At 54.4% G+C, this 26,598-nt stretch overlaps 2 protein-coding genes across 2 annotated transcripts in view; one reads left to right on the forward strand and one right to left on the reverse strand.

The window, feature by feature from the left end:
* Positions 1-15,340, forward strand: part of LOC144594047 (nuclear factor NF-kappa-B p105 subunit-like) — a 49,885-nt gene extending 34,545 nt beyond the window's left edge. The window contains exons 7-10 of the mRNA XM_078400261.1: positions 841-907; positions 3,914-4,086; positions 6,489-6,639; positions 14,250-15,340. Coding sequence (XP_078256387.1) covers positions 841-907; positions 3,914-4,086; positions 6,489-6,639; positions 14,250-14,380 — 522 coding nt within the window. The 3' untranslated portion in view covers positions 14,381-15,340. The remainder of the gene's footprint in view (positions 1-840; positions 908-3,913; positions 4,087-6,488; positions 6,640-14,249) is intronic.
* A 2,155-nt stretch (positions 15,341-17,495) lies between these two features.
* Positions 17,496-26,598, reverse strand: part of manba (mannosidase, beta A, lysosomal) — a 71,238-nt gene continuing 62,135 nt past the window's right edge. Inside the window, exons 16-17 of the mRNA XM_078407716.1 lie at positions 20,108-20,362; positions 17,496-19,259 (exon numbers count right to left, since the gene is read on the reverse strand). Of these exons, the coding sequence (XP_078263842.1) occupies positions 19,035-19,259; positions 20,108-20,362 (480 nt within the window). The 3' untranslated portion in view covers positions 17,496-19,034. The remainder of the gene's footprint in view (positions 19,260-20,107; positions 20,363-26,598) is intronic.

The following is a 26,598-nucleotide window of genomic DNA, read 5'->3' on the forward strand; positions in this document are numbered from 1 at the left end:
CATTGAAAAGCTTTGTTGTTGAGCGCTGTCCAGTCAGTGCAAAGACTGCACGTGATTACAATCGAGCCGCCCACAATGTACAGATACAGGACGTTCAGTACAAGGTAAAGCCCAGTGAAGTCCTGGGGATCCACTGAAAATGAGGAGGGGGTAAGAGCAAAGTGGACCCGCAAAAGCAATGGGGGGCCCGGGGTGGTGGGGGCTGTCGTGATCAAGGGGTGTTTGGGGGCAGGGGAGGAGGAGGAGGAAGACTGCCCAAGCTAGATGCAGGAAAAATGTTCCCAATGTTGGGGGAGTCCAGAACCAGGGGCCACAGTCTAAGAATAAAGGGGAGGCCATTTAAAACTGAGGTGAGAAAAAACATTTTCACCCAGAGAGTTGTGAATTTGTGGAATTCTCTGCCACAGAGGGCAGTGGAGGCCGATTCACTGGATGAATTTAAAAGAGAGTTAGATAGAGCTCTAGGGGCTAGTGGAATCAAGGGATATGGGGAGAAGGCAGGCACGGGTTACTGATTGTGGATGATCAGCCATGATCACAATGAATGGCGGTGCTGGCTCGAAGGGCCGAATGGCCTCCTCCTGCACCTATTTTCTATGTTTCTATGAAGAGGGGGGGGTGGGGGGGGGCTGCTGCCATGTGTGGTGGACAGCAGGCAGTAGATGGGACTGGTAGGTACTTTTGTAACTTAGTCAGCACCAGCCCATGGCAAAACGTATGTACTGCACGCGTGTGCACAAAGCAGAGCATTTTACTGCACCTGTTCATTCATTCATTCATTCATTCATTCATTCATTTGCGGCCTCGTTAACTGGTTTATCATCTGCCTCCCCTTGCCAGATCTACGACATCCTAAACGGCAAGCCATACCAACCGCGGAACAAGTCGGCCACTCCCCTCCCACAAGGTACCTCTTTATTTCTGTTGTGCATCAGCATCTCTGTGGGCCCCTACAGCGCGGAAACAGGCTCTTCAGTCCACCGAGTCCACTCTGACCAGCGACAGCGAGTATAGGAGCAAAGAGGTCCTTCTGCAGTTGTACAGGGCCCTAGTGAGACCGCACCTGGAGTACTGTGTGCAGTTGTACAGAGCCCTAGTGAGACCGCACCTGGAGTAATGTGTGCAGTTTTGATCTCCAAATTTGAGGATATTCTTGCTATTGAGGGCGTGCAGCGTAGGTTCACCAGGTTAATTCCCGGAATGGCGGGACTGTCATATGTTGAAAGACTGGAGCGACTAGGCTTGTATACACTGGAATTTAGACGGATGAGAGGGGATCTTATCGAAACATATAAGATTATTAAGGGATTGGACACATTAGAGGCAGGAAACATGATCCCAATGTTGGGGGAGTCCAGAACCAGGGGCCACAGTTTAAGAATAAGGGGTAGGCCATTTAGAACGGAGATGAGGAAAAACCTTTTCACCCAGAGAGTTGTGAATCTGTGGAATTCTCTGCCTCAGAAGGCAGTGGAGGCCAATACACTGGATGCTTTCAAGAGAGAGTTAGATAGAGCTCTTAATGATAGCGGAGTCAGGGGGTATGGGGAGAAGGCAGGCACGGGTTACTGATTGTGGATGATCAGCCATGATCACAATGAGTGGCGGTGCTGGCTCAAAGGGCTGAATGGCCTCCTCCTGCACCTATTGTCTATTGATCACCCACTACACGTCTTTGGGAAATGGATTGGAGGACTATCTGATCTCTTTCAGAATATTGCACAAGACTTTTTAGACTTTAGTTTAGAGATACAGAGACAATTTACAATTTTTTTACCAAAGCTAATTAACCTATGAACCTGTACGTCTTTGGAGTGTGAGAGCACTTGGAGAAACCCCACACAGGTCATGTGGAGAACGTGCCAACTCCACACAGACAGCACCCGTAGTCAGGATGGAAGTGGGGTCCGTGGTGCTGTAAGGCAGCAACTCTACCGCTGCACCACCGTTTAGTTTAGTTATCATATCATATCATATCATATATATACAGCCGGAAACAGGCCTTTTCGGCCCTCCAAGTCCGTGCCGCCCAGTGATCCCCGTACATTAACACTATCCTACACCCACTAGGGACAATTTTTACATTTACCCAGCCAATTAACCTACATACCTGTACGTCTTTGGAGTTCATAGATACAGGATGGAAACAGGCCCTTCGGCCCACTGAGTCCGCGCCGACCAGCGATCCCCGCACATTAACACTATCCTACACCCACTAGGGACAATTTTTTTACATTTGCCCAGCCAATTAACCTACAAACCTGCACGTCTTTGGAGTGTGGGAGGAAACCGAAGATCTCGGAGAAAACCCACGCAGGTCACGGGGAGAACGTACAAACTCCATACAGACAGCACCCGTAGTCGGGATGGAACCCGGGTCTCCGGCGCTGCATTCGCTGTAAGGCGGCAACTCTACCGCTGTGCCACCGTGACCACCCTGTTGTGTCCTGGCAGTCCTTTGATCCTCTCTGGGGGACCAGGGCCAGATCTGCGTCCGACGCAGACTGCTCTCACTCAGAGAACGATGGACCAGGGAACCACGAGTAAACCCCTCACAACCTGTTGTCACGTCAGCTCCCCACAGACACAGCTCCACACATCTGAGCGGCGCATTCTGCCCATCAATTCCCATCTACCTCCCCGTCATTATTGTTCCTGCTTCTGGAGCTTCCCCAATGGCCAATTGGCTCTTTACATCAATGCAACCTTCCCCCCATTGACGAACTGTACACTGCAAGGGCCAGGAAGCGAGCGGGCAAGATCATCTCTGACCCCTCTCACCATGGCCACAAACTCTTCGAAGCACTTCCCTCTGGAAGGCGACTCTGGACTGTCAAAGCAGCCACAGCCAGACATAAAAACAGCTTTTATCCACGAGCAGCAGCTCTACTCAACAACCAAATGTCAGTAGCCTCCTTTTGTTTTGGTTTATTTCACCCACATGTTTAAACTGTAATATTGTTATTGTATTATTGTTACTGTAATATTGTATTCTTAATGCTTTAATGTTTTATGTCGTGTTGTTGTTATTATTGTTGTTGTTACTTGCGAGCGAGCGGGGCACCAAGGCACATTCCTTGTCTGTGTACATACTTGGCCAATAAACTTATTCCCTTACTGTCACCTGTACCAAGGCACAATGGAATACATGTTTTACACACAGAGCAAGACGATCACCATGCGTCAACACAATCCCCCAGTTACTACAGAGTATTCAGAACAGGCAGCTTATTCCAGATACAGACTACGCTCCAAGTGAAAAATGTTACCGCTGAATCAATCCCCTCTTATGAACATTGACCTCTAACTTCAAGTAGCCAGCCCTTGCTTTCCTCTCTCTCTCCAACCCCTCCCCCTTCCCAGTTCTTCCACCAGTCTCCCACTACATTTTCTCTCTGTTTGCTTTATTGTCACCTTCTCCCAGCTAACAACGATCTATTCTACATTTTCTTTGAGTCTCGTCCTCTTTGATGTCCTGTTTTCACACCTTACCCTTCCTTATCTCTGTGTCTCCCTCTCCCCTGACTCAGTCTGAAGAAGGGTCCCGACCCGAAACATCACCCATTCCTTCTCTCCAGAGATGCTGCCTGACCCGCTGAGTTACTCCAGCACTCTGTGTCCATGTTCTCCAGAGATGCTGCCTGACCCGCTGAGTTACTCCAGCACTCTGTGTCCATGTTCTCCAGAGATGCTGCCTGACCCGCTGAGTTACTCCAGCACTCTGTGTCCATGTTCTCCAGAGATGCTGCCTGACCCGCTGAGTTACTCCAGCATTTTATGTCTGTCTTTGGTTTAAAGCAGTTCCTTCCTGCACATGTTGCGTGCATTCCTTGTGTCTACTGGTGTGTGGTCGTGTGTCTGCAATGTTGTGGGTGTGGGTGATGAAGTGAGTTCCCATGTATCTGATCCACAGGTGACGTAGGTCAGCTGGACGATGAGTCCAGGCTAGAGCTTTGTGAACTGCTGGAGCAGACCCAGGCGGGACTCAGCTGGTCCAGTCTGGCCGAGAAGCTGGGTCTGGGCATCTTGATCAACGCCTTCCGACTCAGCCCATCGCCCGCCAACTCCCTGCTGGAGAACTACCAGGTGAGTGGGTGCCCACACTGACCACACTGACCACACCGCCGTGGGTGCCCACACTGACCATACCACCATGGGTGCCCACACTGACCACACCACCATGGGTGTCCACACTAACCACACCGCCATGGGTGACCACACTAACCACACCACCATGGGTGACCACACTAACCACACCACCATGGGTGCCCACACACCACCATGGGTGCCCACACTGACCACACAGCCCTGGGTGCCCGCACTGACCACACTGCCGTGGGTGACCACACTGATAACACTGACCACACAGCCCTGGGTGCCCGCACTGACCACACTGCCATGGGTTCCCGCACTGACCACACTGCCATGGGTGACCACACACCACCATGGGTGACCACACTGACCACACAGCCCTGGGTGACCACACACCACCATGGGTGACCACACACCACCATGGGTGACCACACACCACCATGGGTGCCCACACTGACCACACAGCCCTGGGTGACCACACACCACCATGGGTGACCACACACCACCATGGGTGCCCACACTGACCACACAGCCCTGGGTGCCCGCACTGACCACACTGCCGTGGGTGACCACACTGATAACACTGACCACACAGCCCTGGGTGCCCGCACTGACCACACTGCCATGGGTTCCCGCACTGACCACACTGCCATGGGTGCCCACACGGACCGGTGGTGCAGGGTGGTATTACATGGGTGGCACAGGGCACAGGGTGGTATCACTGGGTGCCCCACTGACCAGGGTAGCACAAGCCGGGGCAGTGCTGGATGGACAGGGTTCCTGCACTGGCTGGTGTGGTGTAGGGTGCTGTCACTGGTATGTTAGGTACAGTATGGTGTCACCAGGGAGAAACATTAACGCCAGGTGCGGTCACGGTGGCGCAGCGGTAGAGTTGCTGCCTTACAGCGAATGCAGCGCTGGAGACCCGGGTTCCACCCCGACTACGGGTGCTGTCTGTACGGAGTTTGTACGTTCTCCCCGTGACCTGCGTGGGTTTTCTCCGGGATCTTCGGTTTCCTCCCACACTCCAAAGACGTGCAGGTTTGTGGGTTAATTGGCTTTTGAGAAGTGTAAATTGTCCCTAGTGGGTGTAGGATAGTGTTAATGTGCGGGGATCGCTGGTCGGCGCGGACTCGGTGGGCCGAAGGACCTTCGTCCGTGCTGTTTCTCCAATCTAAAAGAATAAGATCACCCCTCATCCTCCTGCGCTCCAAGGAATAAATTCCTAGCCTGCCCAACCTCTCCCTGTAGCTCAGGCCCTCGAGTCCTGGCAACATCCTCGTGAATTTTCTCTGCAATCTTTTCAAATTAAGCTGACACCATTTTAAGCAAAGAGGACAGGAGGCTGTTCGGCCCCTCAGCCAGCTCTACTGTTTGTCACTGACCCGTAGCTCTGCTTGCTCGTTTGTCTCACCCACATTTAGTCATCTCAATGAAACTCTCATTCACCTGCCGCAACAGTTCTTTGGTGAGGTGGCGGCAGGCCATACGCCCTCCTGTAGACCCCACAGGCAGGTAGAGTAGTAAAGAAGACAGACACAGAGTGCTGGAGTAACTCAGCGGGTCAGGCAGCATCTGTGGAGAACATGGACACAGAGTGCTGGAGTAACTCAGCGGGTCAGGCAGCATCTGTGGAGAACATGGACACAGAGTGCTGGAGTAACTCAGCGGGTCAGGCAGCATCTGTGGAGAACATGGACACAGAGTGCTGGAGTAACTCAGCGGGTCAGGCAGCATCTCTGGAGAACACCGGGAGCACGTGGCCGCTGGCTGGGTGAGGTCACGTGGGGCGCGGGGCGGTGACGTCACCTTGTCCCTTATTTGGGAGTGAGGAAGTTGGCAACCCTAGTTGTAAGCTACCCAAGTGGAATGTGAGGTGCTGTTCCTCCAGTTTGCGTGTGGCCTCATAACTGGTAATGGAGGAGGAACTAAGATAAACAAATGTTCACCACTCTCATTTTCTCCAAGGGTTTGGCGGCTGCCGGGGCCAGCAGACCAGGGCTGATGAGATGACTGCTGTGCAAGAGGCCTCTTGAGATCACACCATCCCCAGCCAACAATGGTTCCCACCAGGCATTGTCCTGCTAAACCTCATTTGTGGCCGGCCTTGATTGGTCCCAGGCTTTTCTTGCCTCCAGCTCTTCACCACCACCCCACCCCCCACTTTCAGTCTGAACAAGGGTCCCGGCCTGAAACGTCACCCATCCATGTTCTCCACAGATGCTGCCTGACCCGCTGAGTTACTCCAGCACTCTGTGTCCATGTTCTCCACAGATGCTGCCTGACCCGCTGAGTTACTCCAGCACTCTGTGTCCATGTTCTCCACAGATGCTGCCTGACCCACTGAGTTACTCTGTGTGTGTCGGGTGCTGACACTTGTGCTTGTGTTCCTGCAGGTGTCTGGCGGAACGCTGCTGGAGATCCGGGAATCCCTGAGGGCAATGGGTCATGGTGAGGCAGTGGCCGTGGTCAGTAAAGCAATGGCCATCTCAGCCAGCACACAGGCAAGCGGGCATGAGCAGGCACCCGCCAGCCCGCAGCACCACAGTAAGTACCGTCTCCCTGTGGCCCTGTTGCCTTCTGTGTGTCCAGTTACCCTCACCCCCCTGTGTGTCGTTACCCTCACCCCCCTGTGTGTCGTTACCCTCACCCCCCTGTGTGTCCAGTTACCCTCACCCCTCTGTGTGTCGTTACCCTCACCCCTCTGTGTGTCGTTACCCTCACCCCCGTGTGTGTCCAGTTACCCTCACCCCCCTGTGTGTCGTTACCCTCACCCCCGTGTGTGTCCAGTTACCCTCACCCCTCTGTGTGTCCAGTTACCCTCACCCCCCTGTGTGTCGTTACCCTCACCCCTCTGTGTGTCCAGTTACCCTCACCCCTCTGTGTGTCCAGTTACCCTCACCCCCCTGTGTGTCGTTACCCTCACCCCTCTGTGTGTCCAGTTACCCTCACCCCTCTGTGTGTCCAGTTACCCTCACCCCCCTGTGTGTCGTTACCCTCACCCCTCTGTGTGTCCAGTTACCCTCACCCCCCTGTGTGTCGTTACCCTCACCCCCCTGTGTGTCGTTACCCTCACCCCCCTGTGTGTCCAGTTACCCTCACCCCCCTGTGTGTCGTTACCCTCACCCCCCTGTGTGTCCAGTTACCCTCACCCCTCTGTGTGTCCAGTTACCCTCACCCCCCTGTGTGTCGTTACCCTCACCCCCCTGTGTGTCGTTACCCTCACCCCCCTGTGTGTCGTTACCCTCACCCCCCTGGTGTGTCGTTACCCTCACCCCCCTGTGTGTCGTTACCCTCACCCCCCTGTGTGTCGTTACCCTCACCCCCCTGGTGTGTCGTTACCCTCACCCCCCTGTGTGTCGTTACCCTCACCCCCCTGTGTGTCGTTACCCTCACCCCCCTGTGTGTCCAGTTACCGTCACCCCCCTGTGTGTCCAGTTACCCTCACCCCTCTATGCGTCACATCTCATACCTTCAGGACAATGCATTAGATAGAGCTCTAGGGGCTAGTGGAATCAAGGGATATGGGGAGAAGGCAGGCACTGGTTGTGAATGATCAGCCATGATCACAATGAATGACGGTGCTGGCTTGAAGGGCCGAATGGCCTCCTCCTGCACCTATTTTCTATGTTTCTATGAAATGCATCTCTTAATGCTCGGATGCATCAACCTCTCTTGACTCCAAAGACGTGCAGGTTTGTAGGTTAATTGGCTTGGTAAATATAAACATTGTCCCTAGTGGGTGAAGGATAGTGTTAATGTGTGGGGATCGTTGGTCGGCACAGACCCGGTGGGCCGAAGGGCCTGTTTCCGCGCTGTATCTCTAAACTATATGCAACCAGGCTGTCCTAACACTAGTGAATATTGCCCTTAGTACAATACAGTGCAGGAGCCGGCCCTTCAGCCTGTAATGTCCAGACCAAACATAATGCCGTTAAACTAATCTCCTCTACCAGGATGTGATCCATACCCCTCCATTCCCTGCATATCCATCAGCCTAGCTAAACCCTCTTAAATGTCTCTATTATATCTGCCTCCACCACCACCCCTGGCAGCATGTTCCAGGTAGGGTTGCCAACTACCTCATTCCCAAATAAGGGACAAAGTGACGTCTACCAATAGTGGCTGCCTGGGCGGGGAGGCGGGTTGCTATGCAACCTCCGTTAGGCAGCGCTTAGTGTCCGGACCTCCACTGTCTCGGACTACAGTGCCCCCCGGGCCTACAGTATCTGGGCCTACAGTATCTGGGCCTACAGTGTCCGGGCCTACAGTGTCCGGGCCTGTCACATCTCCGTCTCAGATGTGTAATAATGAAGCAGACACAATCCGTGGTGATTACATTGCTTCGTTTGACTGTTTATTGTTTCTAGGCCTCGCAGCCTTTAGCACACACAGCAAGTACACTCTCCTGCTCTCCGGTCACCTGATATTTGCATATCATCATCATGATTCGTCATCATGACAGGGCCTACACTGTCAGGGCCTGCAGTGTCCGGGCCTACACTGTCAGGGCCTACACTGTCAGGGCCTGCAGTGTCCAGGCCTACAGCGCCCTCCGGGCCTACAGTGTCCGGGCTTACAGTGTCCGGGCCTACAGCGTCCATGCTTACACTGTCCGGGCCTACAGTGTCTGGGCCTACAGCGCCCACCGGCCCTAATACGGGACAAGCACGGTGCCGTAAGGGACAAACCAGTTTAGCCCAAACTACGGGAGGGTTGGCAACCCTAGTTGCAAGCCCCCACCAGCAAGTGTAAAGAAACTTGCCCAAAGCACATCTCCATTAAACGTTGCCCCCACCACCAAAAGCTCGGCTCTCTTGTGTTTGACATGTCCATCTTGGAGAAGGAGGTTCTGTGTCTGCCCTCTCATAGTTTGATGCACTCCTCAGGTGTCCCCTCAGCTGCACAATCAGGGCAGATGTCACTCTTCCCTGATTTGCCATTTTCTTCCAAAAAATGGGAGTGAATCGCTTTCCCAAGCATCCTCTCCAATAGTTTCCCTCCCACTGCAGCAAGGCTCACTGGCCTGTAACTCCATGGGTTTCCCTCCCACTGCCGCAAGGCTCACTGGCCTGTAACTCCATGGGTTTCCCTCCCACTGCCACAAGGCTCACTGGCCTGTAACTCCATGGGTTATGTCTCCCACTGCCGCAAGGCTCACTGGCCTGTAACTCCATGGGTTCCCCTCCCACTGCCGCAAGGCTCACTGGCCTGTAACTCCATGGGTTCCCCTCCCACTGCCGCAAGGCTCACTGGCCTGTAACTCCATGGGTTATGGCTCGTTCCCACTGCCGCAAGGCTCACTGGCCTGTAACTCCATGGGTCATGTCTCCCACTGTCACAAGGCTCACTGGCCTGTAACTCCATGGGTTCCCCTCCCACTGCCGCAAGGCTCACTGGCCTGTAACTCCATGGGTCATGTCTCCCACTGCCGCAAGGCTCACTGGCCTGTAACTCCATGGGTTCCCCTCCCACTGCCGCAAGGCTCACTGGCCTGTAACTCCATGGGTTCCCCTCCCACTGCCGCAAGGCTCACTGGCCTGTAACTCCATGGGTTCCCCTCCCACTGCCGCAAGGCTCACTGGCCTGTAACTCCATGGGTTCCCCTCCCACTGCCGCAAGGCTCACTGGCCTGTAACTCCATGGGTTCCCCTCCCACTGCCGCAAGGCTCACTGGCCTGTAACTCCATGGGTTCCCCTCCCACTGCCGCAAGGCTCACTGGCCTGTAACTCCATGGGTTCCCCTCCCACTGCCGCAAGGCTCACTGGCCTGTAACTCCATGGGTTATGTCTCCCACTGCCGCAAGGCTCACTGGCCTGTAACTCCATGGGTTCCCCTCCCACTGCCGCAAGGCTCACTGGCCTGTAACTCCATGGGTTCCCCTCCCACTGCCGCAAGGCTCACTGGCCTGTAACTCCATGGGTTCCCCTCCCACTGCCGCAAGGCTCACTGGCCTGTAACTCCATGGGTTCCCCTCCCACTGCCGCAAGGCTCACTGGCCTGTAACTCCATGGGTTCCCCTCCCACTGCCGCAAGGCTCACTGGCCTGTAACTCCATGGGTTCCCCTCCCACTGCCGCAAGGCTCACTGGCCTGTAACTCCATGGGTTCCCCTCCCACTGCCGCAAGGCTCACTGGCCTGTAACTCCATGGGTTCCCCTCCCACTGCCGCAAGGCTCACTGGCCTGTAACTCCATGGGTTCCCCTCCCACTGCCGCAAGGCTCACTGGCCTGTAACTCCATGGGTTCCCCTCCCACTGCCGCAAGGCTCACTGGCCTGTAACTCCATGGGTTCCCCTCCCACTGCCGCAAGGCTCACTGGCCTGTAACTCCATGGGTTCCCCTCCCACTGCCGCAAGGCTCACTGGCCTGTAACTCCATGGGTTATGTCTCCCACTGCCGCAAGGCTCACTGGCCTGTAACTCCATGGGTTCCCCTCCCACTGCCGCAAGGCTCACTGGCCTGTAACTCCATGGGTTCCCCTCCCACTGCCGCAAGGCTCACTGGCCTGTAACTCCATGGGTTCCCCTCCCACTGCCGCAAGGCTCACTGGCCTGTAACTCCATGGGTTCCCCTCCCACTGCCGCAAGGCTCACTGGCCTGTAACTCCATGGGTTCCCCTCCCACTGCCGCAAGGCTCACTGGCCTGTAACTCCATGGGTTCCCCTCCCACTGCCGCAAGGCTCACTGGCCTGTAACTCCATGGGTTCCCCTCCCACTGCCGCAAGGCTCACTGGCCTGTAACTCCATGGGTTCCCCTCCCACTGCCGCAAGGCTCACTGGCCTGTAACTCCATGGGTTCCCCTCCCACTGCCGCAAGGCTCACTGGCCTGTAACTCCATGGGTTCCCCTCCCACTGCCGCAAGGCTCACTGGCCTGTAACTCCATGGGTTCCCCTCCCACTGCCGCAAGGCTCACTGGCCTGTAACTCCATGGGTTCCCCTCCCACTGCCGCAAGGCTCACTGGCCTGTAACTCCATGGGTTCCCCTCCCACTGCCGCAAGGCTCACTGGCCTGTAACTCCATGGGTTCCCCTCCCACTGCCGCAAGGCTCACTGGCCTGTAACTCCATGGGTTCCCCTCCCACTGCCGCAAGGCTCACTGGCCTGTAACTCCATGGGTTCCCCTCCCACTGCCGCAAGGCTCACTGGCCTGTAACTCCATGGGTTCCCCTCCCACTGCCGCAAGGCTCACTGGCCTGTAACTCCATGGGTTCCCCTCCCACTGCCGCAAGGCTCACTGGCCTGTAACTCCATGGGTTCCCCTCCCACTGCCGCAAGGCTCACTGGCCTGTAACTCCATGGGTTCCCCTCCCACTGCCGCAAGGCTCACTGGCCTGTAACTCCATGGGTTCCCCTCCCACTGCCGCAAGGCTCACTGGCCTGTAACTCCATGGGTTCCCCTCCCACTGCCGCAAGGCTCACTGGCCTGTAACTCCATGGGTTCCCCTCCCACTGCCGCAAGGCTCACTGGCCTGTAACTCCATGGGTTCCCCTCCCACTGCCGCAAGGCTCACTGGCCTGTAACTCCATGGGTTCCCCTCCCACTGCCGCAAGGCTCACTGGCCTGTAACTCCATGGGTTCCCCTCCCACTGCCGCAAGGCTCACTGGCCTGTAACTCCATGGGTTCCCCTCCCACTGCCGCAAGGCTCACTGGCCTGTAACTCCATGGGTTCCCCTCCCACTGCCGCAAGGCTCACTGGCCTGTAACTCCATGGGTTATGTCTCGTTCCCATTTTAAACAAAACATGAATCCCCTGTTTACTTTTACATTTAGTTTGTGAAAAGTCCCGAGATATCAGCATCACACAGCGTGGAAACAGGCTCAACATGCCCACGCTGACCAACATGCCCACGCTGACCAACATGCCCACGCTGACCAACATGCCCACGCTGACCAACATGTCCCTTCTACACTAGTCCCAATTGTCTGCGTTTAGCCCATGTCCCTCTAAACCTGTCCCCATCATGTACCTGTCTAAATGTTTCTTAAACGTTGCGATAGTCCCAGCCTCAACTACCTCCTCCGACAGCTCGTTCCATACGAAAGTTGCCCCTCAGGTTCCTATTAAATCTTTACCCCCTCAGCTTAACCCTATGTCCGGTGGTCCTCCATCCCCCTTTGTCTGGGTAAGAGATTGTGCATCTAGCTGATCTATCCCTCTCATGATTTTGTATATCCCTGAAGCAGGATATACAACAGACAACAGGTGCAGGAGGAGGCCATTCAGCCCTTCCAGCCAGCACCGCCATTCAATGTGATCATGGCTGATCAGTAGATTGTTCCCCGGCTCAGTAAGGGAGATAAACAGAGGTGCAGGAAGGAACTGCAGATGCTGGTTTAATCCGAAGATAGACACAAAGTGCTGGAGTAACTCAGTGGAACAGGCAGCATCTCTGGAGAGAAGGAATGGGTGAAGTTTCGGGTCGGGTCTGAAGAAGGGTCTCCCCCCGAAACGTTACTCATTCCTTCTCTCAGAGATGCTGCCTGACCCGCTGAGATAGACAGAGGTGATGTGCTCGCATTATCAGCTGTTTCGTTTAGTTTAGAGATACAGCTCGGAAACAGGCCCTTCGGCCCACCGGGTCCGCGCCGACCAGCGATCCCCGCACATTAACACTATCCTACACCCACTAGGGACATTTTTACATTTTCTAAGCCAATTAACCAACAAACCTGCACGTCTTTGGAGTGTGGAATGTTAAAGATGCTTAAAACAGTGGTTTTAAAATAGCACCACTTCCGGACTCAAGATTAATCTAAATTTTAAGTACATTTTATTGAAGCCATGAAAGCATTGGTGAGGCTGCACTTGGAGGATTGCGTTCCGTTTTAGTCTCCCAGCCAAACGCTAGATGCCAATAAGTTGGAAAGAGTGCAGAGAAAATGTACAATGATGTTGCCAGGACTCAAGGGCCTGAGTTATAGGGAGAGGTTGGGCAGGCTGGGACCTTATTCCTTAAGAGGCAAATTAATATCTCATTGGTGTCAGATTAGGTAAAGGGGAAGTGCAACGAGACCTGGGTGTCCTTGTACACCAGTCACTGAAAGTAAATATGCAGCTACAGCAGGCAGTGAAGAAAACTGTTGGCATGTTGGCCTTCATAACGAGAGGATTTGAGTACAGGATTAAAGAGGTCCTTCTGCAGTTGTACAGGGCCCTGGTGAGACCACATCTTGAGTATTGTGTACAGTTTTGGTCTCCTAATTTGAGGAAGGATGTCCTTGCTATTGAGGCAGGGCGGCGTAGGTTCACCAGGTTAATCCCCGGGATGGCGGGACTGTCATATGAGGAAAGATTGGAAAGACTGGGCTTGTATTCACTGGAGTTTAGAAGGATGAGGGGATCTTATGGAGACGTATAAAATTACAAAAGGACTAAACAAGCTAGATGCAGGAAAAATGTTCCCAATGTTGGGGGAGTCCAGAACCAGGGGCCACAGTCTAAGAATAAAGGGGAGGCCATTTAAAACTGAGGCGAGAAGGAACTTTTTCACCCAGAGAGTTGTGAATTTGTGGAATTCTCTGCCACAGAGGGCAGTGGAGGCCAATTCACTGGATGAATTTAAAAGAGAGTTAGATAGAGCTCTAGGGGCTAGTGGAATCAAGGGATATGGGGAGAAGGCAGGCACGGGTTACTGATTGAGAATGATCAGCCATGATCACAATGAATGGCGGTGCTGGCTCGAAGGGCCGAATGGCCTCCTCCTGCACCTATTTTCTCTGTTTCTATGTTTCTATGAGCACAGGAAGACGAGTTGATCTAAGATCATGAGGGGAATGGAGAGGGTAGATGCAGTCTTTTTTCCCAGGGTAGGGGAGTCAAGAACCAGAGGTTTAAGGTGAGAGGGAAATATTAACAGGAACCTGAGGGGTAACGTTTTCACACAGAGGGTGGTGGGTGTATGGAACAAGCTGCCAGAGGAGGTAGTTGAGGTTGGGACTATACCAACATTTAAAATACACTTGGACAGGTACATGGATAGGGCATGTTTGGAGGGATATGGGGCAAACGCATGCAGGTGGGACGTGTAGCTGGGGCGTGTTGGTCGGTGTGGAGGCGTGTTTCTGTGCCTCTGTGACAGATTGCGGGAGGGTGTTGATTTTTGCATTGATGCCACAATGCAGAGTTGAACAGTGTTGTTGTCTCCCACAGTTGTTGAGGCGGAGGAGGAGAAGGGCCAGCAGTGCGACAGTGTGTGTGACAGCGGTGTGGAGACCTCCTTTAGGAAGCTCAGCCATCTGTCCTTGGAGTCTTTCGACAACGAAACCTCTTTCAAACTGTGAGCGGCGCTGGATCTGCACCCATCAGCGACCCCACTGGAAGCAGAAACATTCTCAACGTCTTCCCAATCACCACGCATTCCCAGAGCTAACGGAAGATTCCCGGCCCACCCAGCTGTGCTACGACTCGTTTTAAACTATTGCAGCCTCTGTGTTGCTGAGGCTGCCCATGTCCTCAGATCCCCACCGTCACCCCAGGATAGGGTTGCCAACTTCCTCACTCCCAAATAAGGGACAAAGGCTGGCGTCACCGCCCCGCGTCCCACGTGACCTCACCCAGCCAGCGGCCACGTGCTCCCGCTCCACCAATGGCAGCCGCCCGGGGCTGGGAGGTGGTGACGCAACCTCCGTTAGGCAGCGCCCGGGCCTACAGCGGCCCCCGGGCCTACAGTGTCTGGGCCTACAATGCCCCCCGGGCCTAATACAGGACAAGGGCAGTCCCGTACGGACAAATCAATTTAGCCCAAAATATGGGATGTCCCGGCTAATACGGGACAGTTGGCAACCCTACGTCAAACACTCATCATAAGTTAACGCACTCATCCCCAGGATTAAGGATCGGGTAACCCTGAGATCCCTGGATTACAGTGGGCACTAGGACCCACTTAGTACTGATCATGTTCAACCAAAGCTTCACCCGTGAACTTTCCCTCTTCACTTCCCTGAGGCTGTCTCTGTCTGCAAAGCTGGTGTGTGTGTATTCACAAAGTGCTGGAGTAACTCAGCGGGTCAGGCAGCATCTCAGGAGAGAAGGAATGGGTGACGTTTCAGGTCGAGACCCTGTGTTTGGGTGTGTGGGAGGCAGGGCTCTTGGATTCTTCACGAGCCACACTGCTATTTTTATGTTTTTGTTTACAAGAAGCTGTATTGTTCCCATCAGAATTGTCCTTGCCTTCGACCTGGATCCTGTAAATAGCCCCAGCTCCTGCCATTCCAAAACTAGACCTGTATTTTTGCTTGAAATAGGCACTTTGAAATTTTATGCTTTTTTTAAATAAACAATTGAAAAATGATCAATTGATGATGTCAGGGGTCTTCATTTCTGCACAAATTCTCCCAATTTTACAAATCCTTGAATAGAAGGTTTAGAGAGAACTAGACCGTGGACTCATTCGGCCCAAACCTCTCCTGCATTGGTGCAGCACCCTCTCCTCCCCCCCCTCTCCTCCCCCCCTCTCCTCCCCCTCCCTCCACCCAACCCCCTTCTCCCCTTCCCTTCCCCCTACTCCATCCCCCTCAACCCCCCCTTATCCTCCCTCCTCTCCCTCCCCCCTCCCCCCCTCCCTCCCTAGGAGATAGATTTAAACTTTAAAATGTGGATAACTTAAAAATATAACACCGATTTCAATGAAACTTCTTCCATTAGCACCAAAGGGACGACGGTGAGTAAGGTGGGCCTAAAATTGTTGCGCTATCATGCACCGTTTTGGCTGTAGTTGAGGCACAAACAAACAAATGAGTTTTAGTATATAGATAGATAACGCAGATAATAAGTACAAGATAAAGTCAGATTAAAGATAGTCCTAGGGTCTCCAATGAGGTAGATGGGAGGTCAGGACCGCTCTCTAGTTGGTGGTAGGACGGTTCAGTTGCCTGATAACAGCCGGGAAGAAACTGTCCCTGAATCTGGAGGTGTGCGTTTCCACACTTCTGTACCTCTTGCCTGATGGGAGAGGGGAGAAGAGGGAGTGACCGGGGTGAGACTGGTCCTTGATTGTGCTGCTGGCCTTGCCGAGGCAGCGTGAGGTGTAGATGGAGTCAGTGGAAGGGAGGTTGGTTTGTGTGATGGTCTGGGCTGCGTCCACAACTCTCTGCAATTTCTTGCGGCCTTGGATGGAGCTGTTCCCAAACCAGGCTGTGATGCATCCTGATAAAATGCTTCCTACAGCACAACATTTAAAAGACACATGGACAGGTACATGAATAGGAACGGTTCCGAGGGGTAAGGGCCAGGGCTGCTCAAATGAAAGCAGTTTAGATGGTTGGCATGGATGGGTTGGGCTGTGGGCCTGCTTCCATGCAGTGTGACTATGCTTTAGTTTGCTTTAGTTTGGTTTAGTTGAGTTGAGTTTAGTTTAGTTTAGTTTAGAGATACAGCACGGAAACAGGCCCATTCGGCCCACTGGGTCCGCGCCAACCAGTGATCCCCGCACATTAACACTATCCCACACCCACTAGGGACAATTTTTACATTTACCAAGCCAATTAACCTACAAACCTGCATGTCTTTGGAGTGTGGGAGGAAACCCACGCAGGTCGCAGGGAGAAGGTACAAACTCTGTACAGACAGCGCCCGTAGTCGGGATGGAACCCGGGTCTCCAGCGCTGCATTCGCTGTAAGGCGGCAACTCTACCGCTGCGCCACCAGGCGTGATGCCCTTATTTGGCCCACATTTAACTGAATCCATCCTACCATAGATCTCTCCATGAAAATAATCACTGCAGCAAATATATCACTGCAGCAAATGTTCATATTGGGAATATTACAAACAGTTTATTTTAGGGTAGGAATGCCGGTATATAGTGTCAGGTCAGATGGTGTCATTGCAAGTGCTTAAATCTTGAGCAAAACACAGTGCTGGAGTAACTCAGCGGGTCAGACAGCATCTCTGGAGAACATGAATAGGTAATGTTCGTCAGTCTGAAGAAGGGACCTGACTTGAAACATCACCTATCCATGTTCTCCAGAGATGCTGCATGACCCGCTGAGTTACTCCAGCACTCTGTGTCCATGTTCTCCAGAGATGCTGCCTGACCCGCTGAGTTACTCCAGCACTCTGTGTCCATGTTCTCCAGAGATGCTGCCTGACCCGCTGAGTTACTCCAGCACTCTGTGTCCATGTTCTCCAGCGATGCTGCCTGACCCGCTGAGTTACTCCAGCACTCTGTGTCCATGTTCTCCAGAGATGCTGCCTGACCAGCTGAGTTACTCCAGCACTCTGTCTTTCAAAAGGGTGTCGGATAAGAAGAGAAAAGAAAAGGAGTGAATGCGAAGCCAGAGTTTGGGATAGGGGGTGGGGGGGAATAGATGAAGATCATCTAGTGCTTTGAAAACCAACACCTGACGCAGAAAAACAAGCAAGAGCCAAGTTACTGGAACCTCAAACCCTTGTCTCAGTTCATTCCATCCATTTTAATCAACAAGATCATTTTTTACACTGTGATGCCTCAGATGTACACATTCAATCAGTGCATTCTGGAGATAAACATAGATCTGTTGATATAAGAAAACAAATTGTTCCCCTGTATTTTTAAATCAAATATCACCATTTCAACAATGAGCTTGATTTGAAAGGTGAGGAGGTGCGGCGATGGGTGGGTGATGTGGGGAGGGGTGTTGGGTGGGGGTGGGTGGGTGATGTGGGAGGTGTGTTGGGTGGGGGTGGGTGGGTGATGTGGGGAGGGGTGTTGCGTGGGTGATGTGGGAGGTGTGTTGGGTGAGGGTGGGTGGGTGATGTGGGAGGAGTGTTGGGTGGGTGATGTGGGGAGGTGTGTTGGGTGGGTGATGTGGGGAGGTGTGTTGCGTGGGGGTGGGTGGGTGATATGGGGAGGGGTGTTGGGTAGGTGATGTGGGGAGGTGTGTTGCGTGGGGGTGGGTGGGTGATGTGGGGAGGGGTGTTGGGTGACCCAGAGGTCAGGCACAAGGACCCGGGGCACCAGAGGCAGGGGATGGTGGTGCGAGCAGCAATTCAGCGACAGACAGGACAACGCTCAGCACAAAACCCCGCGCCTGAGAAACAACGCCACCAGAGGAATGTCATCACATTACCTTCAATGCCCAGCCATTGGGTTGCCTTTGCCTTCAATGCCTTGCCTTGCCTTCAATGCCTTGCCCTGCTTTACCTTGCCTTGCCTTCAATGCCCAGCCATTGAGTCTGTAATCCCGGCAAAGTCAAATTCAAATGTATTCAATTTATAAAGAGACCTTGAGTTGATCAGTTTGAGTGCTGATGTTCTGGTGGTCGTTGGTGTCTCTCAGGTGAAAGGGGCAGATTAACGGGCCGTCGTCACCTGCACCCGGTGTGAGGAGCGTCGTTGTTCAAACCACAACCATCGGCAACACCCCTGACGGTGCGGCCATGATGGAGCTTCACCAACCGTCAGCCAACGTCCCGGTCAGTGTGTGGTCAGTGTGTGTGGTTAGTGTGGGGTGTATGTGTGGTGTGTGTGGTCAGTGTGTGTGTGTGTGTGTGTGTGTGTGGTGTGTGTGGTCAGTGTGGGGTGGGCAGGGTGCGGATGGTCAGGGCTGCGTGTAGCTGTGGCGTGGTGGTGGGCCGGCGTGTGGGTGTGAGGTGTGTGGTCAGCGTGGCGCGGGCAGGGTGCGGATGGTCAGGGCTGCGTGTAGCTGTGGCGTGGTGGTGGGCCGGCGTGTGGGTGTGTGGTGTGTGGTCAGCGTGGCGCGGGCAGGGTGCGGATGGTCAGGGCTGCGTGTAGCTGTGGCGCGGTGGTGGGCCGGCGTGTGGGTGTGTGGTGTGTGGTCAGCGTGGCGCGGGCAGGGTGCGGATGGTCAGGGCTGCGTGTAGCTGTGGCGCGGTGGTGGGCCGGCGTGTGGGTGTGGTCAGCGTGGCGCGGGCAGGGTGCGGATGGTCAGGGCTGCGTGTAGCTGTGGCGCGGTGGTGGGCCGGCGTGTGGGCGTGTGGTGTGTGTGAGTGTGTGGTCAGCGTGGCGCGGGCAGGGTGCGGATGGTCAGAGCTGCGTGTAGCTGTGGCGTGGTGGTGGGCCGGCGTGGGTGGAAGGTCAGCACCTTGCTGGGTTGCAGCATGAGGAAGCCGTTGTCACTGAAGCGGCCGGGAATGTCGCCCACATCCAGCCAGACGTAAGGGGCGATGCTGGAGGAGTGCAGGGAGACGCTGAACACACCGCCACGCTCACTCACACTGGCCTGGTGGGGAGAGGACTGGTCACAACAACATCATCCCCTGATACTGGCCCAGAGTAAACACAGCACACACCACCCACACCCCACACACACCCACACACCCCACACACACCACACAACACACACACACACCCCACACACACACCCCACACACCACACACACACACACACACACCCCACACACACACCCCACACACACCCCACACACCCCACACACACACACACACACACCCCACACACACACACCCCACACACACACACACCCCACACACACCCCACACACACACCCCACACACACACACACCACCCACACCCCACACCACCCACACCCCACACACACCCCCCACACACACACACACACACCCCACACACACACCCCACACACATCACCCACACCCTACACACACACACACACACACCCCACACACACATACACACACACACACCACCACACCCCACACCCCACCCCACACACACACACCACCCGCACCCACACACACCCGACACACACACCCCCCACACACACCCCCCCCACACACACCCCACACAAACCCTACACACACACACACCCCCCCCACACACACACCCACACACCCCCCACACCTACACCCCCCCCACACACACCCCCCACACACACACACACACCCCACACCCCACACACACCCCCACACACACACACCCCCCACCACACACCCCCCCCACCCCACACACACCCCCCACACACACACACCCCCCCCACACACACACCCCCACACAAACAACCCCCCCCCCCCCCAGTGTGTGTACGTTAATGTGTGGTGCACTCAGTGTACGTTAATGCGTGGTACACTCAGTGTGTCTGCGTTACTTACGTTAATGTATGGTGCTCTCAGAGTGCGAGCATCCTTTAGGGAAGTGAGCAGGTGGTAGTTCACCGGTCCCCGCTGCTGCCGCTGGTCCTCGAGGTGGAATGCGACCATGCAACGATCGCGACTGCAACTGCAGCGCTGCAGCAGGGTGGCAGTCACGGCCTTGTACACGGGCGCTGCACTGCTGGCCTTCAGCGTGAAGGGTTCAGTGGTATGAGAGCACGCTGGCTGCAGGCTGCTCCACTGGTAAACCCGCACCTACACAACACACAGCAACAGTTCATCAACACACAGCGTCAGTTCATCAACACACAGCAACAGTTCATCAACACACAGCAACAGTTCATCAACACACAGCAACAGTTCATCAACACACAGCAACAGTTCATCAACACACAGCAACAGTTCATCAACACACAGCAACAGTTCATCAACACAACGTAGAGTTGCGACCTCACAGCACTGGAGACCCGGGTTCCATACCGACTACGGGTGCCGTCTGTACGGAGTTTGTACGCTCTCCCTGTGACTTGCGTGGGTTTTCTCTTTTTTTTTACTATATACTGAGTGTACCACACAGTAACGTACACACACTGAGTGTACCACACATTAACGTACACTGAGTGTACCACATTAACGTACACACTCTGAGTGTACCACGCATTAACGTACACTGAGTGTACCACGCATAAACGTACACTGAGTGTACCACGCATAAATGTACACTGAGTGTACCACGCATAAACGTACACTGAGTGTACCACGCATAAACGTACACTGAGTGTACCACGCATAAACGTACACTGAGTGTACCACGCATAAACGTACACTGAGTGTACCACGCATAAACGTACACTGAGTGTACCACGCATTAACGTATACTGAGTGTACCACACATTAACGTACACTGAGTGTACCACACATTAACGTACTGAGTGTACCACACATTAATGTACACTGAGTGTACCACATTAATGTACACTGAGTGTACAACACATTAACGTACACTGAGTGTACCACACATTAATGTACACTGAGTGTACCACACATTAATGTACACTGAGTGTACAACACATTAACGTACACTGAGTGTACCACACATTAATGTACAGAGTGTACCACACATTAACGTACACTGAGTGTACTACACATTAATGTACACTGAGTGTACCACACATTAACGTACACACTGAGTGTACCACACATTAACGTACACTGAGTGTACCACACATTAACGTACACACTGAGTGTACCACACATTAACGTACACACTGAGTGTACCACACAGTAACGTACACACACTGAGTGTACCACACATTAACGTACACACACTGAGTGTACAACACATTAACGTACACTGAGTGTACAACACATTAACGTACACTTTTATGCAGAAAACAAAAACAAACGTACAAAAGGATAACATGATCAAAACTGCCTTTGTGGCAGTTTACAAAACAAGTCATCAATTTAAAAATAACGTCATCCTCGTCAGTATTACACTCGACCCCCTGCGGCGACCAGCGTTCACGGAAGCCTCCAGTGTCCCCGTGGACACCGCGTGTGCGTGTTCCCGCTCCAGGGACACGCGGGCACGGACGTAGGCCCGGAAGAGGGGCGGGCAGCCGACCCCTGTGCGACCGTCGACTACCCACTGCCTGGACCTGCGAACGGCCATCTTGGCCAGGCCCAGGAGCAGACCGACAGGGAGACCCCCTCCTCCCCTCCTCCCTCCCTCCCCCCTCCTCCCTCCCTCCCCCCTCCATACCCAAATATCAGGAGCGTGGAGCTAAAATGTAGCCAAAGCGTGTGTTTTCTCTGCGAGCTTCGGTTTCCTCCCGCACTCCAAAGAAGTATGTACAGGTTTGTAGGTTAATTGCCCTTTGAAAATAAAATTGTCCCTATTGTGTAGGATAGTGTTGGTGTACCGGGGATCGCTGGTCGGTGCAGACTCGGTGGGACCAAGTGCCATTTTCCACGCTGTATCTCTAAACTACGTGTTGGCACCGTGCTCACAGGGCTATTGATGCGGTGCACACTGAATAAGCAGAGAGGCTCCACCGACAGGCTGTGACGAGGCTGGAACCTGGTCCGCATCACTCCCAAAATGGAGAGCCAACACATCCCAGCACACACCAGCACATGGCGGCACGATGGTAGAGTTGCTGCCTTACAGCAAATGCAGCGCCGGAGACCCGGGTTCCATCCCGACTACGGGTGTTGTCTGTACGGAGTTTGTACGTTCTCCCCGTGACCTGCGTGGGTTTTCTCCGAGATCTTCGGTTTCCTCCCACACTCCAAAGACGTACAGGTTTGTAGGTTATTTGGCTTGGTAAATGTAAACATTGTGTAGGACAGTGTTAATGTGCGGGGATCGCTGGTCAGCACGGACCTGGTGGGCCGAAAGGGCCTGTTTCCACGCTGTATCTCTAAACTAAAAACACATGGGAAGTCGGCCGGGGGGGGGGGGGGGGGGGAAGAGACAGAGGGTGGAGACGACTTCCGTTTTCTCACCTATCACTAAAGTAATCCCGGTCTCATTGTCGGGAGATAAGGTCATAAGGGATAGGTGCGGAATTAGGCCGTTCGGCACGCCGCCATTCAATCATGGCTGATCTATCTCTCCCTCCTAACCCCTACTCCTGCCTTCTCCCCATAACCTCTGACACCCGCACTAATCAAGGGACCTGTGAAATGGCACCCAGCACCGAGATCCCAGAGACAGGGGCACCCAGCACCCAGAGGCAGGGGCACCCAGAACCCAGACAGGGGCACCCAGCACCCAGAGACAGGGTTACCCAGCACCCCCAGGGGCACACAGCACCCAGAGACAGGGGCACCCAGAGGGGCACACAGCACCCAGAGACAGGGTCACCCAGCACCCAGAGACAGGGTCACCCAGCACCCAGAGGCACCCAGCACCCAGAGACAGGGGCACCCAGCGACAGGGGCACCCAGCGACAGGGTCAGCCAGCACCCAGAGACACCCAGCACCCAGAGACAACCAGCACCCAGAGACACCCAGCGACAGGGGCACCCAGAGACACCTAGCACCCAGAGACACCCAGCACCCAGAGACACCCAGCGACAGGGGCACCCAGAGACACCCAGCACCCAGAGACACCCAGCACCCAGAGACACCCAGCACCCAGAGACACCCAGCGACAGGGGCACCCAGAGACACCCAGCACCCAGAGACACCCAGCACCCAGGGACACCCAGCACCCAGAGACAACCAGCACCCAGAGACACCCAGCGACAGGGGCACCCAGAGACACCTAGCACCCAGAGACACCCAGCACCCAGAGACACCCAGCACCCAGAGACAACCAGCACCCAGAGACACCCAGCGACAGGGGCACCCAGAGACACCTAGCACCCAGAGACACCCAGCACCCAGAGACACCCAGCACCCAGAGACAACCAGCACCCAGAGACACCCAGCACCCAGAGACACCCAGCACCCAGAGACAACCAGCACCCAGAGACACCCAGCACCCAGAGACAACCAGCACCGAGACACCCAGCGACAGGGGCACCCAGAGACACCTAGCACCCAGCACCCAGAGACACCCAGCACCCAGAGACACCCAGCACCCAGAGACAACCAGCACCCAGAGACACCCAGCACCCAGAGACACCCAGCACCCAGAGACACCCAGCACCCAGAGACAACCAGCACCCAGACAACCAGCACCCAGAGACACCCAGCGACAGGGGCACCCAGAGACACCCAGCACCCAGAGACACCCAGCACCCAGAGACACCCAGCACCCAGAGACACCCAGCACCCAGAGACACCCAGCACCCAGAGACACCCAGCACCCAGAGACACCCAGCGACACCCAGCACCCAGAGACACCTAGCACCCAGAGACAACCAGCACCCAGAGACACCCAGCACCCAGAGACACCCAGCGACAGGGGCACCCAGCACCCAGAGACACCCAGCACCCAGAGACAACCAGCACCCAGAGACACCCAGCGACAGGGGCACCCAGCGACACCCAGCACCCAGAGACACCCAGCACCCAGATACACCCAGCACCCAGAGACAACCAGCACCCAGAGACACCCAGCGACAGGGGCACCCAGAGACACCTAGCAGTCAGTGTGGGTTCAGTCTGGTTTATAGTTGAGAGATACAGCATGGAACAAAAAGTTCCTTCACCCACCAAGTCGACTGTGCCCTGTTCACATGAGTTCCATGTTATCCCACTTTTTCATCCACTCCCTGCAGACTAGGACAATTTACAGAGATTAATTAACCTACAAACCCACACATCTTTGGTCCACTGGGTGGCCCTGTCAGCGATGGCAGCCTCGCCAACGTCTTGTTTGTTATTTTTAGTGTGTTTTAAAAGTCTGTGTTGATGTTCTCTGGTTTGTTTTATGTGGGGGGTGGGGGAGGAAGTCGGGGGAAACATTTTTCCATCTCTTTTACCTTGCCGGAGATGCGATTGTTTTGTGGATCGTATCTCCGGTCGCTCTGCGGCCTAACATCGTGGAGCTGGCGGCCTTGCTCGAGACTGACTTTGAGCCCCACCGCGGGCCGTGGACTTACCATCAGAGCGTGCGATCCCTTGCCTGGGATCGACGCTCCAACCGCGGCCTGCGGATTTCACCATCGAGGAGCTTGCAGTCTCGGGTGGAGACCGATGTCGGGAAACTCCAGGCCGCACAAGGTTCGACCAGCCCCGACCCGGGGTAGATCGCCCGGCGTGGGGGAGCTGAGATCCCCCCCGATGCAGGAGCTTGATCGCCCCGACGCAGAGGGCACAACCGCCGGCTATGGGAGTCAAGATCGTCCCGACAACGGAAGGCCCAAGGCCCCCGACCGCGGGAGGACAAAGAAGGGAAGAGATTGAACTGTTATTCGTCTTTCATCACAGTGAGGAATGTGGAGGAGTCACTGTGGTGGATGTTCATGTTAAAATGTTCATGTGTGTTCTGTTGCTTTTTATTGGTATGACTGCGTGGCAAATGAAGTTCCTCGTATGTTGCAAAACATACTTGGCCAATAAAGTGTGATTGTGATTGTGATTATGAAACCCGTGTGGTCACAGGGAGAACGTGCAGACTGCACACAGACAGAGGTCAGGATGGGAGCGGGTCTCCGGTGCTGTGAGGCAGCGGCTCTGCCCGCCTGTGTCGTGGTGTGGGCCAGTGGTGTTGGTCACAGTGGGGTTGACACACGCTGACCTATATGTAGTGTCCGTGCCTTTGGCAAGGTGTTGGTTCAGACACGGACAGCCGCTGCTGAACCCTGACAACGGGGTTAATATAGAAACATAGACAACAGGTGCAGGAGGAGGCCATTTGGCCCTTCGAGCCAGCACCGCCATTCAATGTGATCATGGCTGATCATCCACAATCAGTAACCCGTGCCTGCCTTCTCCCCATATCCCTTGATTCCACTAGCCCCTAGAGCTCTATCTAACTCTCTTTTAAATTCATCCAGTGAATTGGCCTCCACTGCCCTCTGTGGCAGAGAATTCCACAAATTCACAACTTTCTGGATGAAAAAGTTTTTCTCACCTCAGTTTTAAATGGCCTCCCCTTTATTCTTAGACTGTGGCCCCTGGTTCTAGACTCCCCCAACATTGGGATTTTTTTTCCTGCATCGAACTTGTCCAATCCTTTTATAATTTTAGGGAGGCACACAATGTGGAGTAACTCAGCGGCTCAGGCAGCATCTCTGGAGAACATGGATACAGAGTGCTGGAGTAACTCAGCGGGTCAGGCAGCATCTCTGGAGAGAAGGAATGGGTGACGTTCCGGGTCGAGACGTTTTGGTTCAGGTAATTTTATACGTTTCTACAAGATCCCCTTGTAAACTCCAGTGATATTTACACAAACCGGCCTGTCCTTGTGACAGGGGGAGTTGAACCTTCACTCCACCACTGTGAGGCCTCAGGTGCTCAGGGCTGGGCAGGCCTCCACCCTCACTCCTGGCGGTCTCCGCTCACACTGATGCCAGTAGTTTTACGTCAAACTGACGTACCGCACAAGAGAAAGTTAGTTCAGTTTTAGTATAGAGATATAGCGCGGAAACAGGCCCTTCGGCCCACCAAGTCCACGCTGACCAGAGATCACCCCGTACACTAGCACGCTAAGGACAATATACAATTGTACCGAAGCCAATTAGCCTACAAACTAGCACGTCTTTGGAGTTTGGGAGGAAACCGGAGCACCCGGAGAAAACCCACATGGTCACGCGGAACACGTACAAACAGCACCCACAGTCAGGATGGAACCCGGGTCTCTGGCGCTGCGAGGCAGCAACTCTACCGCTGCACCACAGTGCTTCCCAATTCCTCAGAGCCACAGTCACAGAGCTGTACTGCACAGGCCCTTCGGCCCACTGAATCCATGCGTTCCATGACGTTCAGTTTAGAGATACAGAATGGACACGGGCCCTTCGGCCCACCGAGTCCATGTTGACTGGGATGTTTTGTTTCATTTAGAGACGAGTAAATAGTTTCCTGAAGGGGC

The sequence above is a fragment of the Rhinoraja longicauda genome, chromosome 1 (assembly GCF_053455715.1).
Source record: "Rhinoraja longicauda isolate Sanriku21f chromosome 1, sRhiLon1.1, whole genome shotgun sequence".
Lineage (NCBI taxonomy): Eukaryota > Metazoa > Chordata > Chondrichthyes > Rajiformes > Arhynchobatidae > Rhinoraja > Rhinoraja longicauda.